This window comes from Rhinopithecus roxellana, chromosome 3, assembly GCF_007565055.1.
Source record: "Rhinopithecus roxellana isolate Shanxi Qingling chromosome 3, ASM756505v1, whole genome shotgun sequence".
NCBI lineage: Eukaryota > Metazoa > Chordata > Mammalia > Primates > Cercopithecidae > Rhinopithecus > Rhinopithecus roxellana.
In genome coordinates this window covers 153,738,435-153,761,779 of record NC_044551.1, presented here as the reverse complement: position 1 = coordinate 153,761,779, position 23,345 = coordinate 153,738,435, and the positions used below count along the sequence as shown (strand labels likewise).

General features: G+C 44.0%; 1 protein-coding gene across 2 annotated transcripts in view; it reads left to right on the top strand.

The window, feature by feature from the left end:
* Window positions 1–23,345, top strand: part of SPOCK1 (SPARC (osteonectin), cwcv and kazal like domains proteoglycan 1) — a 542,199-nt gene that overhangs the window by 376,581 nt on the left and 142,273 nt on the right. For both annotated transcript variants that reach the window (XM_030927602.1, XM_030927601.1), the window contains exon 5: window positions 19,031–19,157. In XM_030927602.1, coding sequence (XP_030783462.1) covers window positions 19,031–19,157 — 127 coding nt within the window. The remainder of the gene's footprint in view (window positions 1–19,030; window positions 19,158–23,345) is intronic.

Genomic DNA, 23,345 nt, shown 5'->3' with positions numbered 1-23,345 from the left:
AAATAAACAAACCAACAACAACAACAACAACAACAACAACAACAACAACAAACGCTTCCAGAAGGGGCAGTTCATATTCCCATTGACCCCAAAGCACTGGATCACCATCTTTTTTGAGCCATGATTTATCTGTAGGAGATGGAGAATGTTTTATGGTTGAATTCCCAGGATGTGCACATGCTCAGATGCTAGTAAGTCAAGTGTCTGTGAAGCTGGGAATGGCAGGGCCAGGGATTGATTAACAATGCCCTCTGATTTCCCACCTCCATTTCCAGTAAAACGGCATTACGTACACTACCTTTCTGTGCGGTTCTGCCCAGAATGATGGGGCTGCAGTTGCTGTATTTGTTGGTGTCCTTGCTTATTAAGGGATGTACACATTGGTGTGTTTCCTGCATCGGATTTCAGCAGATTAGAAAGAGGAGGTTGAGGTAGGTGTGCCTATTTTGAATAGATAATTACTAGCTGTGATTTCCACTAGGGATCAGGTCTTGCTGGGCAGCACGCAGGGGTGAAGTGCTATATGAGCACATCTCTCCCTAAACATTGAGAAAATAACAAACCTGAGCCCCCCTGCAATTCACTGAAGATGTTAAATTGCCCATCTTGAGTAAAAATTCCTAGCAAGCTCTGGAGATTTTTTTTTTTTTTTTGGGACAGAGTCGCCCAGGCTGAAGTGCAGTGGCACGATCTTAGCTCATTGCAAGCTCCGCTTTTTGGGTTCACACCATTCTCCTGCCTCTGCCTCCCGAGTAGCTGGGACTACAGGCACCCACCACCACGCCTGGCTAATTTTTTATGTTTTTTTAGTAGAGACAGGGTTTCACCATGTTAGCCAGGATGGTCTCGATCTCCTGACCTCGTGATCCTCCCGTCTTGGCCTCCCAAAGTGCTGGGGTTACAGGCATGAGCCACTGCGCCCGGCCAGAGATAATTTTTAGTATTCAGGTAGACCAGAGCCTGTGTGGCCTCCTCACAAAGATGTCATCTTTTTTTTTTTTATTTTTTTGAGATGGAGTCTTGCTCTGTTGCCCAGGTTGGAGTGCAGTGGCATGATCTTGGCTCACTGCAACCTCCACCTCCCAGGTTCAAGAGATTCCCCTGCTTCAGCCTCCCAAGTAGCTGGAACTACAGGCATGTGCCACCATGCCTGGCTAATTTTTGTATTTTTAGTAAAAGTGGGGTTTCACCATGTTGGCCAGGATGGTCTCGATATCCTGACCTCGTGATCCGCGAGGCACCTCACCCTCCCACTGTGCTGGGATTACAGGCGTGCACCACTGCATCCGGCTGATATCATCTTCTTTTATAAAATTTATGAGATTGAACTTTCCCACTTTTACTTCATTTTAATTTTTCTTTAATCACTTTCCTTCTCCTTTGTTATTAATAAATCTACTGTCACTTACTTGCTGTTCTGCTGAAACTCATCAAGATCCAAACCCAGAGGTTTTCAGTTTAGACATTTTATATCAGATTAATCCAACCAATGAACCATGAAAAACATTCTTTATGGATATGAACCACTATAGTAGGACCCATCTGGGGTGCTGACCATGTGGGTTCTGGGCCGGAAAATGGACTTAGGATGATTTAGATGGACATTCCAGGCTATCTTTAGAAGGACTTTTGTTTTAAATAGAATGTTCTCAAGCTAATGTTCTGTCTTTAATGTTCCTCATGGAGAGAGGGTACACAGGGCAGGCCCTCTGTACACAGAGGGACAGGAGAGATGAAAGTTAATTAGTTTGGGGACCTTGGCACCTTTCCAAGGCACTCTCTTAAATGAGGTTTTTCAGGGGTATGCATTGAACCCAATGTTGCTGTGTTACCAAGTCATGAGAAGTTCTCCTCTCAGCCTGCCTTGTCCATGATGCATCCACAGCTGGAGGTGCTGTGGTGTCATGCTTCCCAGTGAACTTCAAGTCCAGCTTTGGAATGGTGACATTGACCTGAAGGAAAGGAGGAGACCTGGCTCAAACTTTCCATTGTTGTGAGGAATTCCCAAGCGGACAGCCAAGTGACAGGGGGAGCTAGATTCCTTTTCTTGGCAGGCACCAGGGGAGGGCATCTCTGAATATGGTGACAGTGATGAAATGCTTTAGAGCTTGAGTCCTTCCTGTAGTTGCTTCAGCAGGACTAGCTCAGAAAACTGCTCACGTGCATGCTCTGGTGATGGTGGGTTATGGGTCATTATTTCAGATCCCACTAAGTTGGAGTTTGTCATAATTTCTTTATTCAACGAATATTTATGGGTGCCTTCCATTTGCCAGACACCGTGTTATATGTTTGGAGTTTTGTGATGAGTGGGCATGGTCTACCCATGTGGAGATTAAAGTCTGTTGAAAGAGACAGATGAAAAAAATTAAATATCTAATAAACTGTGATAAGATTAAGGAAGATAACAGTGGAGTGGTTTAAGAATCACTGCCTCTGCAGGGAGCAAAGTAAAACCGCCTTTGTAAAGATTATGACAGCAAGGGAAGTCTAGCATGGGTGACTCCCTCTTGCCTCTAGCTTCACAGGCTGGCTGTCTTCGCTTAGTCCTGGACACAGGTCAAACCAACCATGGGAAGAATTTAGTTTATAGTTAAACTTTGAAAGAAGGATGAGGGGGGAAAGAGAGGAGGGGAAGTTCCCTCTTTAAAATGATCCCTTTCCTTGCTCAGGGACCAAAACCACCTTTGTGAGTCTAATGAAAAGCCACAAGATTAGGATTATGGGAGGGGTCTGAATTCGGCTAACATGTAGGTGTAGCTAAACAATAACCAGCCATTGTCTACCAGCTTGCCTTTCTCTAATCCCTTGCCGCTCAAGAGTCATGTGACCAGAGGTCACAAGATTTGTGACTTTCCCTGTTCTATCTATTGCTCCTATAGATAAACCACTATTGTAGAACCTAAGATTGATCTTTTGAGATATTTTTCAGATCTGCGCATTCAAGCATCTGACTGACTCCACCTGGACCTGGGACTCGTGACTCAACCAGTCCTGTGGCCCCTACCTGGAGGAGGACTGAATGCATGGGGACCCTTTTTCACAGCCCTATGATTTTATCCCCCACCAATCAGTGGCACCCATTCCCTAGGCCTCTGCCCACCCAATTATCCATAAAACCCCTAGCCTCTGAATTCTCAGGGAGGCTGATTTGAGCAAGAAAACTCCTGTCCGACCACTTGGCTAGCTCCACATTAAACTCTTTCTCTTCTATAATATCACAGCCTCGGTGAATTGGTTTTTCCTGTGTAGCAGGCAAGAAGAACCTATCAGGCAAATACAAAGGGGTAGGTGCCAGCAAGGCAGAGAGAAAGGGAAGTGTTCTCAGTGGAGGGAACAGCCTCTGCAAAGGCCCTGAGTCAGGGAAGAAGAGAAGGAGCTCAGTGTACAAAAGAAAGTGAGAAAGGGGAGGCCTGTGCTGCAGGAAAGAAGTGACTGAGGGAGTGTGGATACGTGAGGCTGGAAAGAAAGGTAGGGCTAGATTCTGCAACACCTTAAAGACCATGAGGACATGTGCAGCTTTCAGACCAGGTATGATGGGATGTTTTGTGTGACTTTCAGTTGGAGAGTGATAGAATTGTGTGGTTTAGGGTGTACTGTATTTCCTTAAATTCTTATTCTTTAAAGCAGACTTTTGTCCCACATGAGAGAATCTAGAGGGTGTACATTAAAAATCCTAAAGATATCCTCATTGAGCTTGTAGACTAGTAGAGGAGGTTAAGAATGTGAATGTGTATAATCTAATCTAGAAGATAGAAAATCCCATGAAATAAATTGGAAGTTCTAAGAAGAATGAGATTCAAGATATTGTTCATCCTGAGGCAAATTGCTCTCCAGCTGTGAACCTGTGAAACCAACATGTTATGTGGTTCCAAAATATAATGGTGGGATAGGTGTAGGATTACCATCCCAAAAGGGAGAAATAGGAAAGAAGAAAGGGATAACGGGCCCCAAGTAAGTCAAAACTTCAAAAGGGCAAATAGTAGTAAACCTTAACTACTTAATCTTAAATAAAAGATTATTCAAGAATAATCTTTTGTGACTTGATATTCTGCCCTTCAGGTCCACTGGGCAGAGCTCCTCCCTTCCAGACCCACTGGGGTAGGGGTATTGCCTTCCAGGCCCACTGGAATAAGAGTCTCACCTTCTCTACCCATTGAGATAACTGTGTTGTCCCCACAGCTTGCCAGGCAGGGGTTGGGCCCCTGATGGCTCCAGGTAGCCCTGTCCCGCTGCAATGTCTCTGGTTCTTGCAACCATAGCTCCCTTGGGCTGGAATCATACACTGGCAGCTCCGCTGGTATGGAGCTGGTGGAGTAGGTGGGTGTTGCACAAATGGGGTCTTTCTGAATGGGGTCTTTCTGTGGTGGCCTCATAGTACTCACTGCGGCTCTTGTACTCGGGGCCTGTGATGGGTAGAGCAGCCCTGATGATTTCTGAATTGCTCTTTCCTTGTCTTTGATGATAGCTCTTGGCTTTTGTTTAGGTCACTGACTAATCTCACCATTGTGCTGAATAGTGCCTGGCTTGTGTTGAGATGACTGACCCATACTGATCTCCTTTATACATTGTCACTTTACCAGACCCTTAGCATTCTCTCCAGAACATGTTTTCTCATTCTTTACAACATGAATAGGCCGAGAGCTTTCTAAATCCTTAAGTTCTGCCTCCCTGTTGATGAACAATCTCATCTTTGAGTCATTTTACTAAAAGCAATCAGGAGGAGCCAGGCCACTTCTTGAACACTGTGCTTAGATATTTCCTCAGCCAAATATCCGGTTTAATTGTTTGCAAATTCTACCTTCCACAGACACTAGGACATGAATACAATTCAGCCAAGTTTCTTCCACTTTCTAACAAAGGTGGCCTTTCTTCTTCTTCTTTTTTTTTTTTTTTGAGATGGAGTTTCGCTCTTGTTGCCCAGGCTGGAGTGCAGTGGTGCGATCTCAGCTCACTGCAGCCTCCGCCTCCCAGGTTCAAGTGATTCTCCTGCCTCAGCCTCCTGAGTAGCTGAGACTTTAGGCATGCGACACCATGACCAGCTCATTTTGTATTTTTAATAGAGATGGGGTTTCTCCATGTCTGTCAGGCTGATCTCGAACTCCCGACCTCAGGTGATCCACCCACCTTGGCCTGCCAAAGTTCTGGGATTACAGGTGTGAGCCACTGTGCCTGACCTCCTGTAGTTTCTAATAATATATTCCTCATTTATGCCTGAGTCCTCATCAGAATAACCTTTGCTATCTTAGTATGTTTGTGTTGCTGTAAAGGAATACCTGAGGTTGGGTAATTTATAAAGAAAAGAGATATATTTGGCTCATGGTTCTGCAGGCTGTACAAGAAGCATGGTGCCGCATCTGCTTCTGATGAGGACTTCGGGAAGCGTCCACTTATGGTGGAAGGCAAAGGGGTGCAGCATCACATGGCAAGAGTGAAAGCAAGAGAGAAAGTGGAGAGAGGTCCCAGGCTCTTTTTAACAATGATTTCTCATGGACACGAAAAAAGCAAGAACTCACCACTCACTCATTACAGTGAGAATGGCACCCAGCTAGCCATTCATGAGAGATTTGCTCCATGACCCAACACCTTCCATTAGGCTCCACCTGCAACATTGGGGATCAAACTTCAACATGAGATTTGGAGGGGACAGATACTCAAACTATATTACTGTCCAATTTCTACCAATATTCTGTTCAGGATTACTTAGGTATTCTCTAAGGTGATCAAAGCTTTCTCTACAGGTCTCTCCTTTTCTTTCTGGGCACTCACCAGAATAGCCATAAAAATCCTCTCATGACAATGTAGGTTCTTTCCAGCATGCACATTCAGACTCTTTCAGCCTCTGTCCGTTGCCCTGTTTCAAAGCTGCTTTTCATTTTTAGGTACTTGTCACTGCAGCACCCCACTTCTCAGTACCAATTTTTCATCTTATCGTGTTTGGGGCTGCTATGCAAAAATACCAGAAACTGACTGATAAACAACAGAAATTTATTTCTCGTAGTTCTGAAGGCTAGGAAGTTCCAGGTCAAGGCACTGGCAGACTCTGTGTCTGGTGAAGTCCCTTTTTACTAGGATGTTTTTTCACTGTGTCCTCACATTGTGGGAACAGCTAGCCAGCTCTCTGTGGTCTCTTTTATAAGGGCACTAATCCCTTTATGAGAGGTGAGTTAATGACCTAATCACCCCCCGCAAAGGCCCCACCTCCTAATACCATCACCTTAGGGGTTAGGATTTTGATATACAGATTTTTGGGGAGACACAAACATTTGATTTACAGCAGTTGTTGCTTTTCTCTACTGGCTGAATGAATACTCCATTGCTTGTTTTGCTCTTACCACTCACTTACAATGCCCAGATTCCCTCTGGAGTATCAGCCCTAGGAGGGTATGACTAGTTCACTCTTGTATCCCTTGTGCCTAGCTCAGGCCTTGGCACACTGCAGGTGTTCATGGCATATTTAATGGATGAATGAATCAGTTAAATCAAGAAAGGAGCTGGGGGTGCAGGGCCAGGCTGGTGCACTTAATGGAAGCTGTGTTAGGTCAGCCAAGTTGCAAAATGATGCTTAGAATAAGAGTTAGGGCTGTTAATACCATTGAGAGAAGTGAGTATATCCTATTTCCTTTTGTTTGCTGCATAGAACCTATCACATTCCTGGGTACACAGAAAATACTCTGAATGTGTCTATGAAACTCCCCAGGGAAACTGGAGGTAATGTGTCAATCTGCTGTGAAAGTGGCCCTGTTCTTGAGAAAGAGCAGCATACCTAGACTCTGCACCCTGCCCAACCTGGTAGCCTGCTTATTTAGGGCCTCGTCTCTTTGCCTTCCTCTCTCTGTGCCAAGTGACTACACACATCTAAAGTCAACTCTCCTCTGCAGCTGCAGGCTTGGCCTTAGTGGTGAGAGGATGTCATCCATCTCATTGGCCCCAGGAGTCTCTCAGAGCTGCAGTTCTGTGTTCTTCAGAATGCTGCAGAATGGCCTTGGTTCTGCCTTAAGGAAGTAAAAAAGGAGAGAGACGGATATTGAGTGTCCACGCTGCTGACTGTCTCAATGAGGGCCTGCATGACTCTTCACTGCTCCTGAGCCCCGAGGCTCTTCCATGCCTGGCCTAGGTGTATCCTTAAGGACTGCCTCAGCCATGAGGCTTGTAGGCTCCAGAATCTCTTCTCTCTGAGGTCTGATTCCTCTCCCCTTGGTCCACAGGATTCACCCATGTTGCCCTTCAGAATAGGAGGCAACAAGGCTGCCTGAGGCCTGTGTTGCCCACACAGCCAGAAATAAGCCTGGGGAAGCAGCAGGCAGCATCCTCATGGGTTCACTTTCTGTCCTGGGGAGAAGCAGAGAAGAGGGGCTGGGTGGTGAGCTGCTCAGGGTTCAGGGTCTGAACCCTGAGAGGGGCTCAGACCCACAGCTGCTGCTTTCTGCCATGTGGGAGTCCGGGATACACCTACAAACTAATTGAAATATGCTGCAAACTAATTGAAATATGTGATTTCCCTCCAGTCTACCTGGTCTCCAACTTGAGCAGTTTCTCCTTGCACCATTTTCTTCATCTTGTGTTACGCGGGAAAGTTGGCTTGTTGCTCTTTATGGTTCTGTGATTACCTGCAGATCTTTGGTGGTATTTCCAAATCCTTTGCATCAGAGTGGTTCTCAGAGCAATACCTGGTGGAAATAGGCAGAGTGGAGGCTTGGGGTCATGAAGTCGTGCTCCTTCAGGGTGCTGACATTGGGGACGCAAATTGGTGTAACATTTCTGGTGGGTATCTTGACCTCCTTGATTCTTTGATTCCACTTTGGTGGATCTATCTCATGGAAGTAAATAGACATTCACACACAGGTTTATATACAGGGATGTTCAGTGTGATTCAGGATGTTCAGTGATGACAAGGTGAAATAAATGGAAACATCCCCTTCCTCTAGATGATTTCTGCTTGAACTCTGGCAGTATTGGGAGCCTCCCTACCAACTTTCTGAGGCAGCTTTCCTGTGTGGGCTGTTCTTATGTGATGTTTGAGTTATCTTCCTTAGGTCGAGTCAAAAGGCTTTTTCTTGATAACTTCAACACAGTCCAGGTAGAATCGGTTCTATCTGGTTCTGCTGTGGAATAGCATTGGGACACATTGGCTTACCACTCCCTGTGCTGACACAGTTTTGAGCATCTTGTCTCTACATGAGGGGCAGTTGAGTACCCAGCTGTATTGCCCAAAGTGGCCAGTGATAAACAGCTTTGTATGAGTGGCTGGGAATACAGGGCCAATGTGTGTGGAGGTGGAGGCTATCTGAGACCTTCTCAGAGAGGGCTACTACTTGAGTTCACCCTTGGGCAGGGATGGGGCATACTGGCAGAAGACAAGTGTTGGTGAAAACACAAGGCCTGGGGAGCTAGCCAGAGTTCTTGACTACCAATCCAGAGAATGTCCTACTAGCAAGGGCCACATAGGAGAGAAGGAGCTTCTCCGGGGCTCCATCTACTCTCCTCCGACAGACTGAAAAAACTTCTGAAGCAGGGGATAAGTAATGATGTGGATCTGTCTGTACCAGCCTCCTGTAGCACTTTTGTGGATGACCCACCACTAATGTCTTATGGGGAATGGTGTTCAGCCTAAGCTCCTCAAATGCCATGTCTCGATCAGGATCTAGCCTGTCTCTGTGTCTGTCTTGGCATCATGTCCCTGAAGACACTTCTGCTTCATTTTACTGACTTGCTCCTTCTTAAGGGAGATCACACCCAGCCCTCCCAGAACAGGGGGCTTTGCTGCTGGTGACCAGAAAACAATTACAGGTGTTTTCTCTCCTATGGGCACATCCCATGATAATTAACTGCCCTCAAGGAATGTAAGCAAGTGTTTTCCAAGATTAGAACAGTGAAGCTGACAGTGGAATTACATATGCTTGCGCCAGCCTTTGTATGCACACCTGAGCCTACAATTAGCTGGAATCTGTGCTTCCCCAGCTGGTCTGGCTCCTCATGTGAAGAAGCAGGATTATGAATGCTCAGGAAGGAGATACCAAATGAAGTTCTCAACCCTGGGTTTGCTTGATGAGTATTTGCTTTTTTCCAATTAGTGTGTCCATTACTAAAGATTTCCTCTAAGGTCTCAGGGATAGAGATGGACCTCTCTTTACTGGGCCAATGAAAAAAGAAAAGCAGCAAAACAATACATCAAACCCAAATGCCAAAGGTCAGTGGACAAAAGGAACAATTTCTTTTCTGACCCTTGTTAGTAAGAAATGGATTTTTAAAACAGAGTACATCACTGTTATCCTAAGGGAATAAAAAAAAGCTCAACTGTTCATTTACATTTCCCTAATAGCTTGCAATTAAACTGCTGCTTGGCACTTTTCCTTAGCAAAGCAGAATTTTAGTCAGAGCCTGAGAGTGCCTGTGTGTGTGTGTGTGTGTGTGTATGCGTGTAAACTGCATTTGTATGCAGGTCCCAGGGGCCTTGCTTGTTCAACAACTGAACTTTGAGGTAAAACCCCACTGGTGTCTGCCTTACAGGCACCCTTAGTGTTACTGGCTATGCTCTGTCACTCTCTTAACGGCAAGTGCAGACTGCAGTCTCATCCCAGTTAGTGGACTTTACCTGGTCACATCACCCTGTTAGTCTTCATGATCTGGTCAGGAAACACGGAGGATATTGTGAGTTTAATGCTGGAAGTAGGTTTGACTAGTATCCTTGAACATCATATATATATATATATATATATATATATATACACACACACACACACAATACATTATATAATAACATAGTATTATATATTACATACAATTACATACTAATAATTATATATAATAATTATATATCATATATATTTGAAACCAAATATTTATACAATATAATATTAGGGATAATAAGGATATTAGTATTTCTATTTTATATATGTATGTAAAATACATATACACACACACGTATATAATGTCCAGGAATACTAGTATCCCTATTTTATAAATATATATATGAAATCAAATATATAATATATAATTATATATAGTATATAATTAATGTCACTGTATGTAATATAGAATAATGTTATATATAATATATAATAATACATATTATATATTTAAATATATGATATAAAAATGTGGTTTCACTTATAGGGAAACGTTGATTCAAGTAATGTTCCAAAATGTGTGAAACACCAGAGATGTGGATTGTGATCTGGCAAGTTCATTTTCTTCTTACTGTTTTCCCATTGGCCACATAATTTGCTCCTGGCATATTTAAATATAGCCTGGCTTGTGGGATTCCTGAAATTAATAGCAAATGTCTTGCCATATAAATATTTTGTTGGAAAAGTTAGCAGTCTGTGATCTTTAATGTCTCAAAATAAGAATAAGAACAAAAATAGTTAAGGTAACACCTTTTCTGAGTAAATTTAGCTGTTCAGAGAAATTAAATATCATTATGCTTAATAATCATCCCATTTAATGTATGTAATGGGACGTATATTTAATGCAGTGCTAGCAGTATCTTTGAATTTGTTGCTCAATTTCTGGCACATTATAGGTAATTAATAAGTGTTTGTTGAAAAAGTAAAGACTTTGTAGTATCCTAACACATTTGGATTGTTTATACCTTCAGCTTTGATAGCTTTGCTTAAACAAGTCCTCAAAATATTAAGGTGGAAATTTAATTCAGATAGGATTGATCTCATCTCTTCATCTCCACTGAACTTTTGAGGACAGTCAGGAAGCTTTTATCTAGGTGAACTCCTTTCTTCAGCCTCCTTCCTGCACTTGGGAGATCTTTCTTTGATTGTGACAACGTTGGTTTCTTTAAGCATTGCTATAGAAATGTGAGACTGGTGGACAGGTGTGAGTCCAGCAGCATGTGTGTCTTCAGAAATTCTGAAAATGCATTTCCTTTTTAGATTTTGAACAATTTAGGTCAGCGATACACGGTCGTAAGAGAATTGAGCAACAGAAAGGCATATAGAGTAACAAAGCAGCAGTTCTGTTTCATGTCCTCAATCCTGCTTTACTTGAGGGTGTGTTACACATTTGGTGTGTGCCTCTTTACTCATTTTCAATTTATTTGCACCTACACATAAAGTGTTTTTGGAAATTCTCATTTGAGGCTGTTCAGTCCTCTCATCTATGAAGACTAGATTCTCCTCAGCTGCCTTGGCCAGTATGCAGTCCAGGTGAGAGGTACATCATGGAGTCCCAAGTTGAAATGAACCACAGTCTAGAGTTTGACATTCGGGTACACCAGAGAGATGTTCATGCTTTTGGAATTGCATGCATACCAGGCACGTATCCTTCTGGTGGGCCTGATTCTGCCCTAAGACTTTTTAAATGTGCACTCTTCCTAGGAGTTTTGAAGGTGCTTGAGAAACCTGGCTTGGGGCTGGTTTGGGAAGCATGCCCTGGGATGATGGCTCTCTACTTATTCTGGGGCCTGCTTGTCTCTCCTGATATGAGCACGTCTTGACCTGGACGTGTGGTGACCCTGACTCTCGTTATCTGGGCCAAGCAAGATGGGGTGAAGCACATAAATGTGCTGGCATTCCTGTGGTTGACCTCCCAGCTTGAATCAATGGATGCTCTCCGCCCTGATGTTGGGGGTTCATCTTGTGAGTACGGGTCCTTCCCATCGCCCCAGGTCTGCTTTCCCATGAAATCTCCCCAACTCACCCCCTCCCTAACAGATTCTCATGCTCTTTGTTGATTTTTCTCCCTCTTGGGAATGTTGGGAGGAGGAGATGGACAGATCACATAAAGGGCTTGAAACAATGCCTGGTACATTATAGGAGCTGGACACATGTTATGTGAACTATTATGGGTCATAGTAACAGCATTAGCAGCAGCAGCATAATAAGGCCGCAATAAATGTTTAGCTGCTGTTATTTTTATTATTACATATTTGTCCTTTTAAATTTCAAGCTTCTGTAAACAGCAAGTCTTTTGCACCATTGCGTGCCCAGTAGCACTTGGGATACCCTCAGGCTCACAGGAGTCACTCTCTTCAGTTCTCTTTGCCTTGTTAGGAAAATTGGACTCTTTGGACATGATCTCGTGTCTGGGATCTTCTTCATTTGGAACAGGAGGGAGACGTGAGCCCACATACCCCACGATGGAAAATATCTCTCGTGGGAATCTCTTTCATTTGTAAATGACACAGGCCATTATGCTCTTCCTGTGTAATTTTATGACTTAGCATAATGACTTAAATAACCCTAACAACAGAGGAATTACAGCATCATTTTACATGACAGATTATTTCAATGGTTAACATGTTTTTCGTTTCAATTAACATTCATTATTTTGTCTCTGGTTCAAAATAGCCACTCTGTTAACTATCTGCTTTAGAAGCAATTAGTTTTGATTTGGCAAACAAATTCAATATTATTTCTGAATAGGCAATTTGATAGTAACATGAAAGTAAAATGCATGTAATCCTTCTGTGCCAGGAAACACTCTTATTATTGGAGAGGGATCGTTCTCTGGTGGGTTCTTCATCCCTTTGAGCTGATAGGGCTCTGTCTTAGAGATGTGATAAGAGAACAAAGACAGGACAGAAAAGAAGGTCCAGTTACTAGGACTGGTTATGTAAGCCTCATTTTTTCCCATCTGTAAAATGGGGTTATTAATAGCATTTACCTTCAGAGTAGCTGCTATGCGTGAGGAATCAGGGAGATGCATTCAGAGCAATTAGGCCGGCATGTAGTAGCCACATGAAACAAGTGGAGTGCTGCTGCTGGTCTTCAGTATCTGGAATTGCTTTACTCCTTCAGCAGCTGTTCATATGCAGAGCAAAAACAGTTTTATCTAAAGTTATACAAACATGGTAGATGGCAGAGTGTACTGAGTAAAATGAATGGCCCTCCTTCAGTGACTGAAAGAAAAAGTCAGCAATTCTCATGTTTTTAGCAGCTACTTTCCCCATTATTAAAATACTTTTGACACAGATTGTTGAATTTCATTCAGCAGGATTATGTCAGGAAATTTACACCTGTACATGTATTTATTGCCAAAAAAAAATTACTCTGTCTTGCCACCTGCTTGCTGTGGGGCCTGGCTGTGGTTCCATTATGCCATGGTCAAGTGAAAGGCTGGGTCACATTGATGTCATCAAGGACTCCCTTGGTGTCACCTGTGGGGGAGGTAGCAGGTTGTGGGTTGGTGAGGGTGGGGACATCTTTGTGGGGTCCAGTCTAAAGCAAGAGTGGGAAACACTGAGGTATGGAGTTGAAGGTTAAGGTTGATATTCCCAGGAACCAGGACAGGAGCACCTTGAAGAGAGAGTTTATGACATGGGCAGTCCGTCTTGCTTGTAGCTGTTGCCATCTTAAAAGAGAGTGCTTATAGTCCTGTCAGCCACTCATGGAGAGTTGTTCTTATAAATAAGATGAATGTGAATAGATTTGTTTCAATAGTGTATTTTATAAAAATCCTCTGAGTGGGGTTCCAAAGAATTGTTTCATAGCAAAGTAAGTCTTCAATTTGACAATATCAATATGTGATTCTGGGCAGTACTGTTAACTTGTTAGAAGATCCAAATGTTATGTTAATTGAGTACTACCCAATAATGCTGGATAACAGTTTCCAGTGTTTGAATTTTTGCTCTAGGCTGCATGTCTTTATAAATACTACTGAACTTAGTATTTCTTGCTTGTATAAAAAAAACACATAAAATATTGTGAGAAATATAGAAAAACGTGATTTCAGCATTCTGATTTATCATTCCTGAATCCTGAAGATTAATATCTGCTGACAATTTGGAACCACATCATCAGAGGCCCTCACGCAGCTTTGGAAACTGTCTGACTTCTAGACAGAAGAGTGTGGGAATCCTTAGTCCGCTGGTGCACAGGGGAGCTCCCTCCACCCATTTCTCAGTTGTTTCTAGAGTTTTGTGGGTTTTTTTGCTGAATGTTTTTTTTTTTTTTTTCATAGTCTGAATTAGGATTTCTGGAAACAAGAGCCTGTTGAATTCTTGTTGCTTAAAATAACACACCATTTTTGTCTTTGCCATAGTGCTAACATTTTCCAGAAATAAAAGGAGAACGTTCTAAAGGTCCAAAACAATATGTTCACTTATTGACTGAGTAGGATCATGTGCCAAGTGTTGCCCATATTTCTAAGTACCAGAAGCACCAACATGATTAAGGCCCAGTCACCTCCCTTAAGGAGTACATAGTATATTGAGGAAGAAAGACACAAAAAAACCTTTCACATTGTAGTGAATGCCACAGTTGGGACTGAACAGGTTGGAAAAACAATGTCATGGTTAACTACTTGGGATGAAGTTTACAGGGTCAGCAAGACTTCACAGAAAGCAATGGATTTGAAGCTTGAACAAGGAATAGACATTGTTATGCAGATGAAAAATAATTGTCCAGTCGTATAGACTTGAATTTGTGTGACACATAGAAGAGACACTTAAGTGTTAGATATGGCTGGCTGGAGATAGAACTTAATAGGACTGCATGGTAGGGAAAACTGGTGTGAGCAGGAAGAGGGAGGTATCCAGCATGGGCTTCCCAGGCTTTTAGCCTGGGTGTGCCCCATGTCCTGCTGGAATAATAATAAACTGTTAACCTTTTGTCAAGTTAAATCAAGGTGCTTGCTTGGAAATTAAAGAGCCCAATCAGAAGTGGTCACAAGGCTTTGATGGAGTGGGAGTGCAGCCTACCTGCCTATGGAGGGGCCTAGGAGGCTTCCTGGGGAACTGATATTTTAGGCAAGCTGCGGAGAAAGGTGGATGAGGGGAGAAATGTGGGTCAAGGAAAACCCACATGATGGCACATGGGAAAGAACTGGCTCTGGGAAACAGCTGAGCGTGGCTGGAGCAAAAATTGGTGTTGGTCGTGGTCAGTGTGCATGTGTGTGTTGGGGAGGGGAGCAGGCAGACAGGGAGCCTGTGAAGGTGGGCTGGGACAGTTTAATTCTCAAGCTTGGAGTGTAGACTATGCCCTAGGAGGTAGGGAGAAGATAGAGACTTTTTTTTCTTTTTTCTTTTTTTTTTTTTTGAGACAGAGTTTCATTCTTGTTGCCTAGGCTGGAGTGCAGTGGTATGATCTTGGCTCACTGCAACCTCTGCCTGCCGGGTTCAAGTGATTCTCCTGTCTCAGCCTCCCAAGTAGCTGGGATTACAGGCGCCCACCACCACACCCGGCTAATTTTTTGTATTTTTAGTAGAGACAGGGTTTCACTGTGTTGGCCAAGCTGGTCTCGAACTCCTGACCTCAGGCGATCCACCCGCCTCAGCCTCCCAAAGTGCTAGGATTTTAGGCATGAGCCACTGTACCCGGCTGAAGATGGCGGTTTTAAGCATGAGAATCACATGATCAGATTTGTACCTAAGAATCATTCCTCTACTTCACAAACATAATGCTGGGAATTTGAGTATACTTTTAAAAAAAGATGGAGAGTACACAGTTGAACAAAAAGGAATGAGAAATGCCAGTGATCTATTGATTATCTGTCTTCTTGCCATCGTGGAGGGCTTGAGGGTTGGAATTTTGTGTGTGGTGCCATCAGCCTGCAGGAGATGTGGCTGCCCCTTGGTACCAGCTGGGCTGGGGTAGATTTAGGGTTCGCTGGCCAATGAGACGGCTGACAGAACCTGCTGCTCAGACTAAATTGTTGTGTCACCCCAACTGACAAATAACTGTGACATTGGGCATAGCAATCTCATCAAGATACCTTCATTGGATTTCACTCTTCATTGACTCAAGAATGGAAATATCTCGAGTTAAAAATCTTAGTCCCTTGCCTTGACTGGGTTAGTTATTTTTTATGATTTGCACTGAATTGTGGGGATTAAAATACACAATAGCCAGGGAAGTTCTACTTCCTTGGGCTCACATATACTTGTACATAACTTTACATACTTGGCCTCTGGAAAGAGACTTCAGAATCATGTGCCATCTCCACTAGAGTCCTACCTTGTGGAGGTAAACAACAGTTGAATTTGCCCCCATCTAACAGGTATTCTTGTTTCATTAGAATTGAGAGCATTCAGAATGGCTTGGCCTTTGTGCCCAGAGCCCCCAAGGTGTCCTAGGAGAAGTCAAAGATGGTTTTACCTGGGCATAATTCATAACCACGTGATATCAAGTACGTCCAGCTTGCTCCTCTGCAGGTATAGAGCCAGGAACAATGTTTCAAAGGAGTATTACTTATAAAACTGAAGCATGGGTAATGAAAGTACAGATGCCAAAACAGGGGATGAAAATAGTCCCAGATTGATGCAGGTTTCCTGAACAACTTCCATTCAACAAATATAGATGATGTAACTTCGCCCTATTTCTCGGTGACACTGGGAAAGCCACTTCCTCTCCTGTCTCTGGTTCCTCACCTAGAAAATAAGGTTGTTGAAGTAGAGCAGTTTTAAGGTGTTTTCTGGTTCTGACATTCTGTGATTTTGCAATTAACTGTTGAGATACCACTGCAGTAGTCAGCACATAGGGACCCCCTCCCCACCACCCCACAGGGATAGCATTTGGGATGCACCAGGCCCTCTGATAGGCACCAATCAGCCTTACCTCCTTGCCTCCCCTTAATGAATTTACTTTAATGGTGAAGTTCAGGTCCAGTGATAAAGATGATTTGTCATTAACTGGTGATTAATAGCTGGTTCCATCTTTTCTTCAAAGCCATTGGTTCAGTGTTTACGTCTTCCTCCTCTGACTTTGACTAAGCTCCCTCAGGGTTTTTTTCCTCTAGGGCATCATTGTACATGGTTATGTCTGCTGCAGCAAAGCTGCCCACTCTTTGGACTTTATAGCCCTTTTCTGGGAACTCATAACAAGAATTGCTTCAGCTGTAGACATGCACACTGGGGACTGACCCAGGGGCAGGGCTGCCAGATGCCAGAACTTATTCCTGCATTTGCTGATTCATTATCAGTGTCAGACAATCTGCTGTGTGAATGATGATAAATGTCTCGTGTTCTACTGAAGGAATCATATACCCTAAGATTAACCCCATGCTGACAGCCCACTCATTCACCACAAGGAGTCCCACCCACCATCCCTTTACCAGTAGCCTAGAACAAATCCTGAAAGAGTAATGTGTGTTTGATGAAGGATAATAGGAAACCTCATGTCCATGTAATTTATAAATGGAAATAATAGACTTTAAAAAATCCCAGAGGGCAAAGCCAAGGTGAGCAGCAGCTGTGAAAACAGTGAGGTGTTGGAGAGAAGACCCCAAATGACACACATATGGGTGCCCTCAAAGAATTTTCAAGCTGGTAATCTAGGTTGGGCTGAGATGCGCTAAAGAAGAGAGACACATCCCTGGACACTCTCTACAGCTGCGTGGATGCCATCCCAAGTCTAGCTACTGATCAGCTCCGTGACTTCAGGCAAGACTCTGGCTCTCATTGAGTTTCCGTTTCCCCCACTAGTAAGACAAGCAAGTAAAACAAGCAAGGTGATTTCAAGGGACACTCATAAGACTTTCTCCTCTGGTTCTGTAGTTAGACAGGCTCAGCCCTGTGGCCTGCCCAGCCTAGGATCTCTGGGGGCCCCACGTGCTGTGCTGTGGGTACCTATTGATCCTCTCTGATATCACCTTCAAAGGTTGTTCCCCAGAGAGACCTTTTTCCTCCTCCTGCCTCCCCCAAATTGCTAGAGTACATTTGAATTAGAGTAAGAACCAAATTAACAGTGCTCTTGGCTTTATGCATCTTTCTTGCTTACTTTCCTTCATTTGGAAGAGGGTAGGTTACCCTAGATACCAAACATGAATTCCCGAGGACTGGAGATTCATTCCACAACTGGTAGAAAATATTTCCTTCTTCCCCTTCCATGAATTTTTTTTGAAAATAAAATGCTATTTCAAGCCTGGGGACTGAGGATTAATCACATTTCTATGGTTTGGTAATTTCATCCTCCATACCCCTACCTGTGGGGGCAAGTAATAATGGTAGTAATGGCTACCGTTTTGACTGCTTCCTATTTTGCAGGCACTCTGCTGAGTACTTCAGGTACATCAGCTCATTTAATCTTCATAACATCCACTTGAAGTCAATTCTATTTTCCTTCATTTTACTAATGAGGAAACTGAGATTTGTACCATTAAATACCTTGCCAAGGTTGCACTGTGAGTGAATGACAGAGCTGAGATTTGAACTTGTACTTTCTGACTCCAGAGCCCAAGCACTAACCATCATGTAGGAAGGCCAGTGCCAAACATTTCAAAGGCACAGTAATTGCCTGATTGATGGGCCATCCGGAGACCTGTATCCTTCAACCAAAACTCGGCCCCAGGTCCTGGGAGTCGCTCCAAGTGGTTTGCTGGGAGAATAACTTTGGCTAAGAGAGGCAGGGTGGCAGTAACTGCAGGCCTTTATTTCAGTGGTTTATGATATAGTGATGGGGTTCCTTCCGTGGACATAAGCCATCCTAATAGCATCATTTATCATTATGACAAAGGTTAGAATGGGGGGAAACTTGAGCTGGAATGAAAGAGTAGAATTCTGATTATTTTAACAGTTGAAAGTGACATCACCTCAGAGCCTCTATCAAATGGCAAATTGGAAGCTGGACTGAAATTACTTTAAAATATATCCAGAGATAGTTTTCTACAGCTGTGATAAAGTCTTTCAGTTGTGTTTGGAGGTGTGCTTTTGTCTAAAGCACTCATTGAGATGCCTGTGCGTCATCCACACCAAAGGCTGCCTGTGAGCCCCAGGAGAGTCTCAGACTTTGGGGTGCTGTTCTCTGGGCATCTGTGATATGCCACATATGGTATTGGGGCTGATTAAGCCATATTCCCTCACTGTTGTTTTTTCTGTGTGTTGTAAAAATCTTCCCATGTCAGTAGTCATGTTTTCAATGGCTCCATTGTTTTCCTCAGTCCATCTGGTTTGTTGAATCTGTGCTTCTGGGACAAAATCCTCTGCTTCCTATCAATGAGTTGGAGCAAATGGAAGTGCTGGCTAAGGCCCTCAGGATCCCTTGGCCTGGTTGGGTAGTCCTTTTATTCTGGGAACCTAGAGGAAAGACCCATAGCGTCTGGAACTTCAACTAATTTATCCCCCTTTTTTCCTCATCTTTAGGCAAAAGAAGGGGAACGTGGCCCACAAACACTGGGTTGGACCTTCGAATTTGGTCAAGTGCAAGCCCTGTCCCGTGGCACAGTCAGCCATGGTCTGCGGCTCGGATGGCCACTCCTACACATCCAAGGTTGGCTTTCTTGTCTTTTTTTGTCATCAAAAATACTTCATGTCAGCTTGTTCTAACATGTCTCTGTGCCAAAACTGGGGCTTGGGAAGTGTGGTGGGCTCCGGGCCTTGCCCTTCAGAAGCTGCTGCATGAACAGACTCAGAGATGTTCTCTGGCCGTGGAGACAAGCAAAATAAAAATATTCTATCCTGTGTAACTGGGCTGGTTGAAGGGTAAGAAGAAAGGATGGTTCTGAGAGTGGCATGTGATCCTGAAGTTAATCTAGGCAAGCTTCCTGGAGAAGGTGGGATAGCCAGCTGTTCAAAAGAGGCAAGTCACATAGCTTGGCCGATGGGGAGTCAACAGGTAAGGGAGGCTCAGGATGCTGCATTGTGCCGGTGCAGCGGAAGGAAGGGGTGTGATGCCAGTGTACACCTAATCCACACTGACTGCACATCTTGAATGCATCTGCCCTGCACAGGCCCCAAATAAGGCACTGTTCTTTTCTAAGGGGGTGCCTCAGGAATTCACAGACTAATGGGGGTAGGGACAAGTGTGTGACAGGTCATTTTAACTCAAACCAACCAAAAGAAAATGATTTCATAGAAAAAGGGGCTGGGATCAAATATGTCTATTTATATTTATTGGAGGGATGAGGAAAGGCTTTGTTTCTATTGGAAGGATGAGGACAAGCCTCTTCTAGAGGGACATTTCACCTAAGCTCTAATAATAGGATTTACAGGCAGGGAGGCAGGGGTTATGGAAGTAGAGAAAGGAGGATAATTTGTTCTTGGAACTCTCTTTGGGTGAAGTATGGCCATTTGTGTTTGAGAATGGGTACTGTTTTACCAGGATAATGAACTAAAGGGAAACCGTAGAATTGGTGGGACTTTGTTTCTTCATTTTCATATCCTACAACCACCCTCTGAGGGTCTCAACACTGTGGTAGGCACAAAGGAGCCAGCATATGGGTGCGTGTGTCAGGGTTTTCTGTAAGACATGGTGGGTGGAAGTAGAGCTCTTGCCCTTCCCATCTCCTCCAGCCAGAGCTACACCATTTTCATATGTCTTCCTGTTTTTCTGTGTAAGGTTTAACTTGCAGAGTAGAGTCCGTGACTAAAGAGAGTTGCTGTAGGGGACATCGTGGTGATGGTTCTTGGGCCTTTCTGCTGGGACCTCCTCGTCGCCATGCTCCCACTGCATAGACAGTTGGCAACTTCTATTCCCTGTGATCCCCTCACCCCCTTGACCCTCACACCGTGGAGATGTTACAGGCCCACAATGATCCTCACTGTTTGCTGTCCTCAGAGACTTATCAGGGTTATTTAGAGGCTGTGACCACTTTTCCCTACTGATTTTGTGATGCATGGGTCATATATCCTTAGGATTTTGTCCACTAATAGTTGAGTTTTATCCTCCCAGGTGTTCACATTGTTCTAACAAAGGAGAAGAAAATTGTGTTTCCTACAAACAGGAAAGTGGAAAAGTACATATGTCTGGCTTGTACTCAGACCCATGGAATCTGCTTTAGGATTCAATAGCGTATTCATTGTTTGATTGGTTCCTTGGTTCATTCAACAGACATTTGAGCCATTTCTAGTGCCAGGCACTGTACTAGGTGCTGGGGAAATTTATAATACAGTGGGAATAAAAGAGTTGGCTCTTCTTCATGGCCAGACTCAGGAATCCTTAACTCTCTAACTCCAGACCTGTGCTGTGAGTTAGAAATTCTTTGTCTAAGATTATAGCCTTTCTCAATAGCCATAGCCCATCTCAGCTCAATTAAACCTACACTTCCCTATCCCCTTACTATTTTTAGCTGCTAATAGATTCAACATTTTTGATAGTTTGTAGTAATAGGACTTGCTTTTGACACTCCAGCCATGTCTGGAATGGTGAATTTAAAGGGGACACTGATAAGTCATTTCTACCCCCCATTGCCAAAGGCAGATCAGGCCATCACTGCCTTTCCCTCAGGGTGCAGATGCTAGGTGTGTAAACAGTCATCTGGAGATGCTGTTAAAATGCAGCTTCTGAGATGACGGAGTCTGACATCTGCACTTCCAGCAGTTTCCCAGGTGATGGCCAAGCTGCTGGTCCACAGACCACACTTTTAGTAGCGAAGATGTCAGTGTTTATAGGACCCTTCTAATAGGTCTCCCTGCCTCCAGTCTGCCCTGCTACCCCAAAGTCCATTTCCACATATCCGAAGAGGGGGAATTTTTGTAATAAAAGTCTATGTGTCTCCTGTGCTAAAAATGCTTGGCGAGCTCTCCCTTGCTACTAGAACTGAGCTCAGGCTCTATTGTTACTAACAGGGCCCTCCAGAGCCTGCCCCCTTTTGCTCCCGGTCACTCATCACAGAAAGAATCTTTCATTGATTCGTTCAGCAGCTCTTATTGAATACTTGCAGTTGTTGTACACACTGTGCAAAATATGGGGTAGGGGCAGTAAAGGACTAAGACAGGCACCATTCCTGCTCACTTGGAGATTATCATCTGGTAGGGGACACAGAAATAGGTAACCAAGCAAACAAATATGTAATTTCAAATTTTAGTAAGTGCTACAAAGCACAGTTCTGAGACAGAGGTTGGAGAGACTTGCTTTATAGGGGATGGTGATCCGGGAAGCTGTCTCTGAGGGGGTGTCCTTTAAACTGAGAGTGGAGGAGTAGAATGTTCCAGATAGAGAAAATAGCACGGGCCAGTGCAGTAAGGCAGTGTGAGGTGTTTGAAGAACCATGAGGATGCCCCTGTGGAGAGACACGAGATGAGGAAGAGAGGGAGGATATCGAAGCCGTCTAAGCAGGGACACTTAGCCAGCCTGGAGGGTGAGAAGATGATCTGGCAATTCCAGGCTTGAGGGATGCTTGGTATTGTAATTGCCTTAAGAATGTGAGATCCCAGTGGCAGAGACCATTTGTAGTGGCTGCTCAGGCATGGGGTACGGTACTTAGTGGCTGCTCAGAAAACATCATTACCAAGAGAGGAGCCAAAAAAGAGTCTAGCTGAGAAGGAATGGGGAGATTCCAGTACACATAACTCAACTTGGATTTGAGTCAATGGGGTGGAGAGGGCTTTGCAATAGAGAAAAAACAAGCCATCCCTATCCTGGGCCAAACTGCTTAACTGAAAACCCAACCTGGGGCTCTGGCAGAGACTTAGCAGCTCCTTGCAATATTTCTCTCTTTGTGAAGATCCTGTTTGTGGTGTTCAAATTATTCCTTCCAGCTTTGGAGCAAACTGATCCTCAGCCTGAGACTGGAGATGAGCCATGAGATGTCTGAGTGCTCAGGATTGTTTGGGCAAGTGGCGTGTTGTACATCAAACCCCGGTACAAGAGGCTCACTGACCTCTGTCTCTCATTCACAGAAGGAGCTTAAAATGCCAGCTCCCTGTGAACCTTGAGCTGCAAAGAGCAGTGGTAACCTGTCAGACATGGCTGAAATGCTGTCAGTTGCCCAGAGAATAGCTCTGGAAATGTTCGCTGGTCAAAGCCTCCTGGTAGTTTGGGCAGGAAAGTTGACTTTTTGGATATGGGAAGGTTGCCTGCTTACAGGTACTTAATAACTTGCTTGAGAGTCAGGATTAGGATTGAGGAGACCCCTTTACAATGACTCCTTATTCTTCATCAGAGGAGTGGCATGTACATACTGCTGGGCCTGGCCCTCAGAACTTCCCAAACAGCATCTTGATGTTCCTTTGGTGCCTTTAAATTCCTGAACCAGCCTGACCAACTTCTCAGTTTCCCAGACCTGCTGAACCCTTTTTCTGGGGTGGAAGAAGATGTCTAGAGCCCTCTTACCAAAAGTTGTAGTATTCTTCTCCTATATTCCATATAGGGTATACCGAAGCCCCAAAAGACAAGGATAGTGGGAGTTTCACATCCATGGTCTCCTGCCTGGGTATCTGTGATCTATTCACTTCTATTGGATGTTAAAGGGAAAAGAGTGGTGGGAGGGGCACTGCAGCAGTGGGAAATGGCATGGGTGTTGGTTCTTGGCATTAGTGTGCTAGTCTTCTGTCTTATGTGAACATCTAGAAGTTTGTGTTTTCTCTTTCTTAACATAGTGGGGCAAATATTACTGAATCCGAAGCTGTGCGTTGATTACTGAAGACTTCTGAAGCAGAGGACAATTCTAGACCCCTGTCTATGAGGCTTCCTTCCAAGAGGGCTATTTCAGTCTGGTTGGATTTACTACTGGAGTGT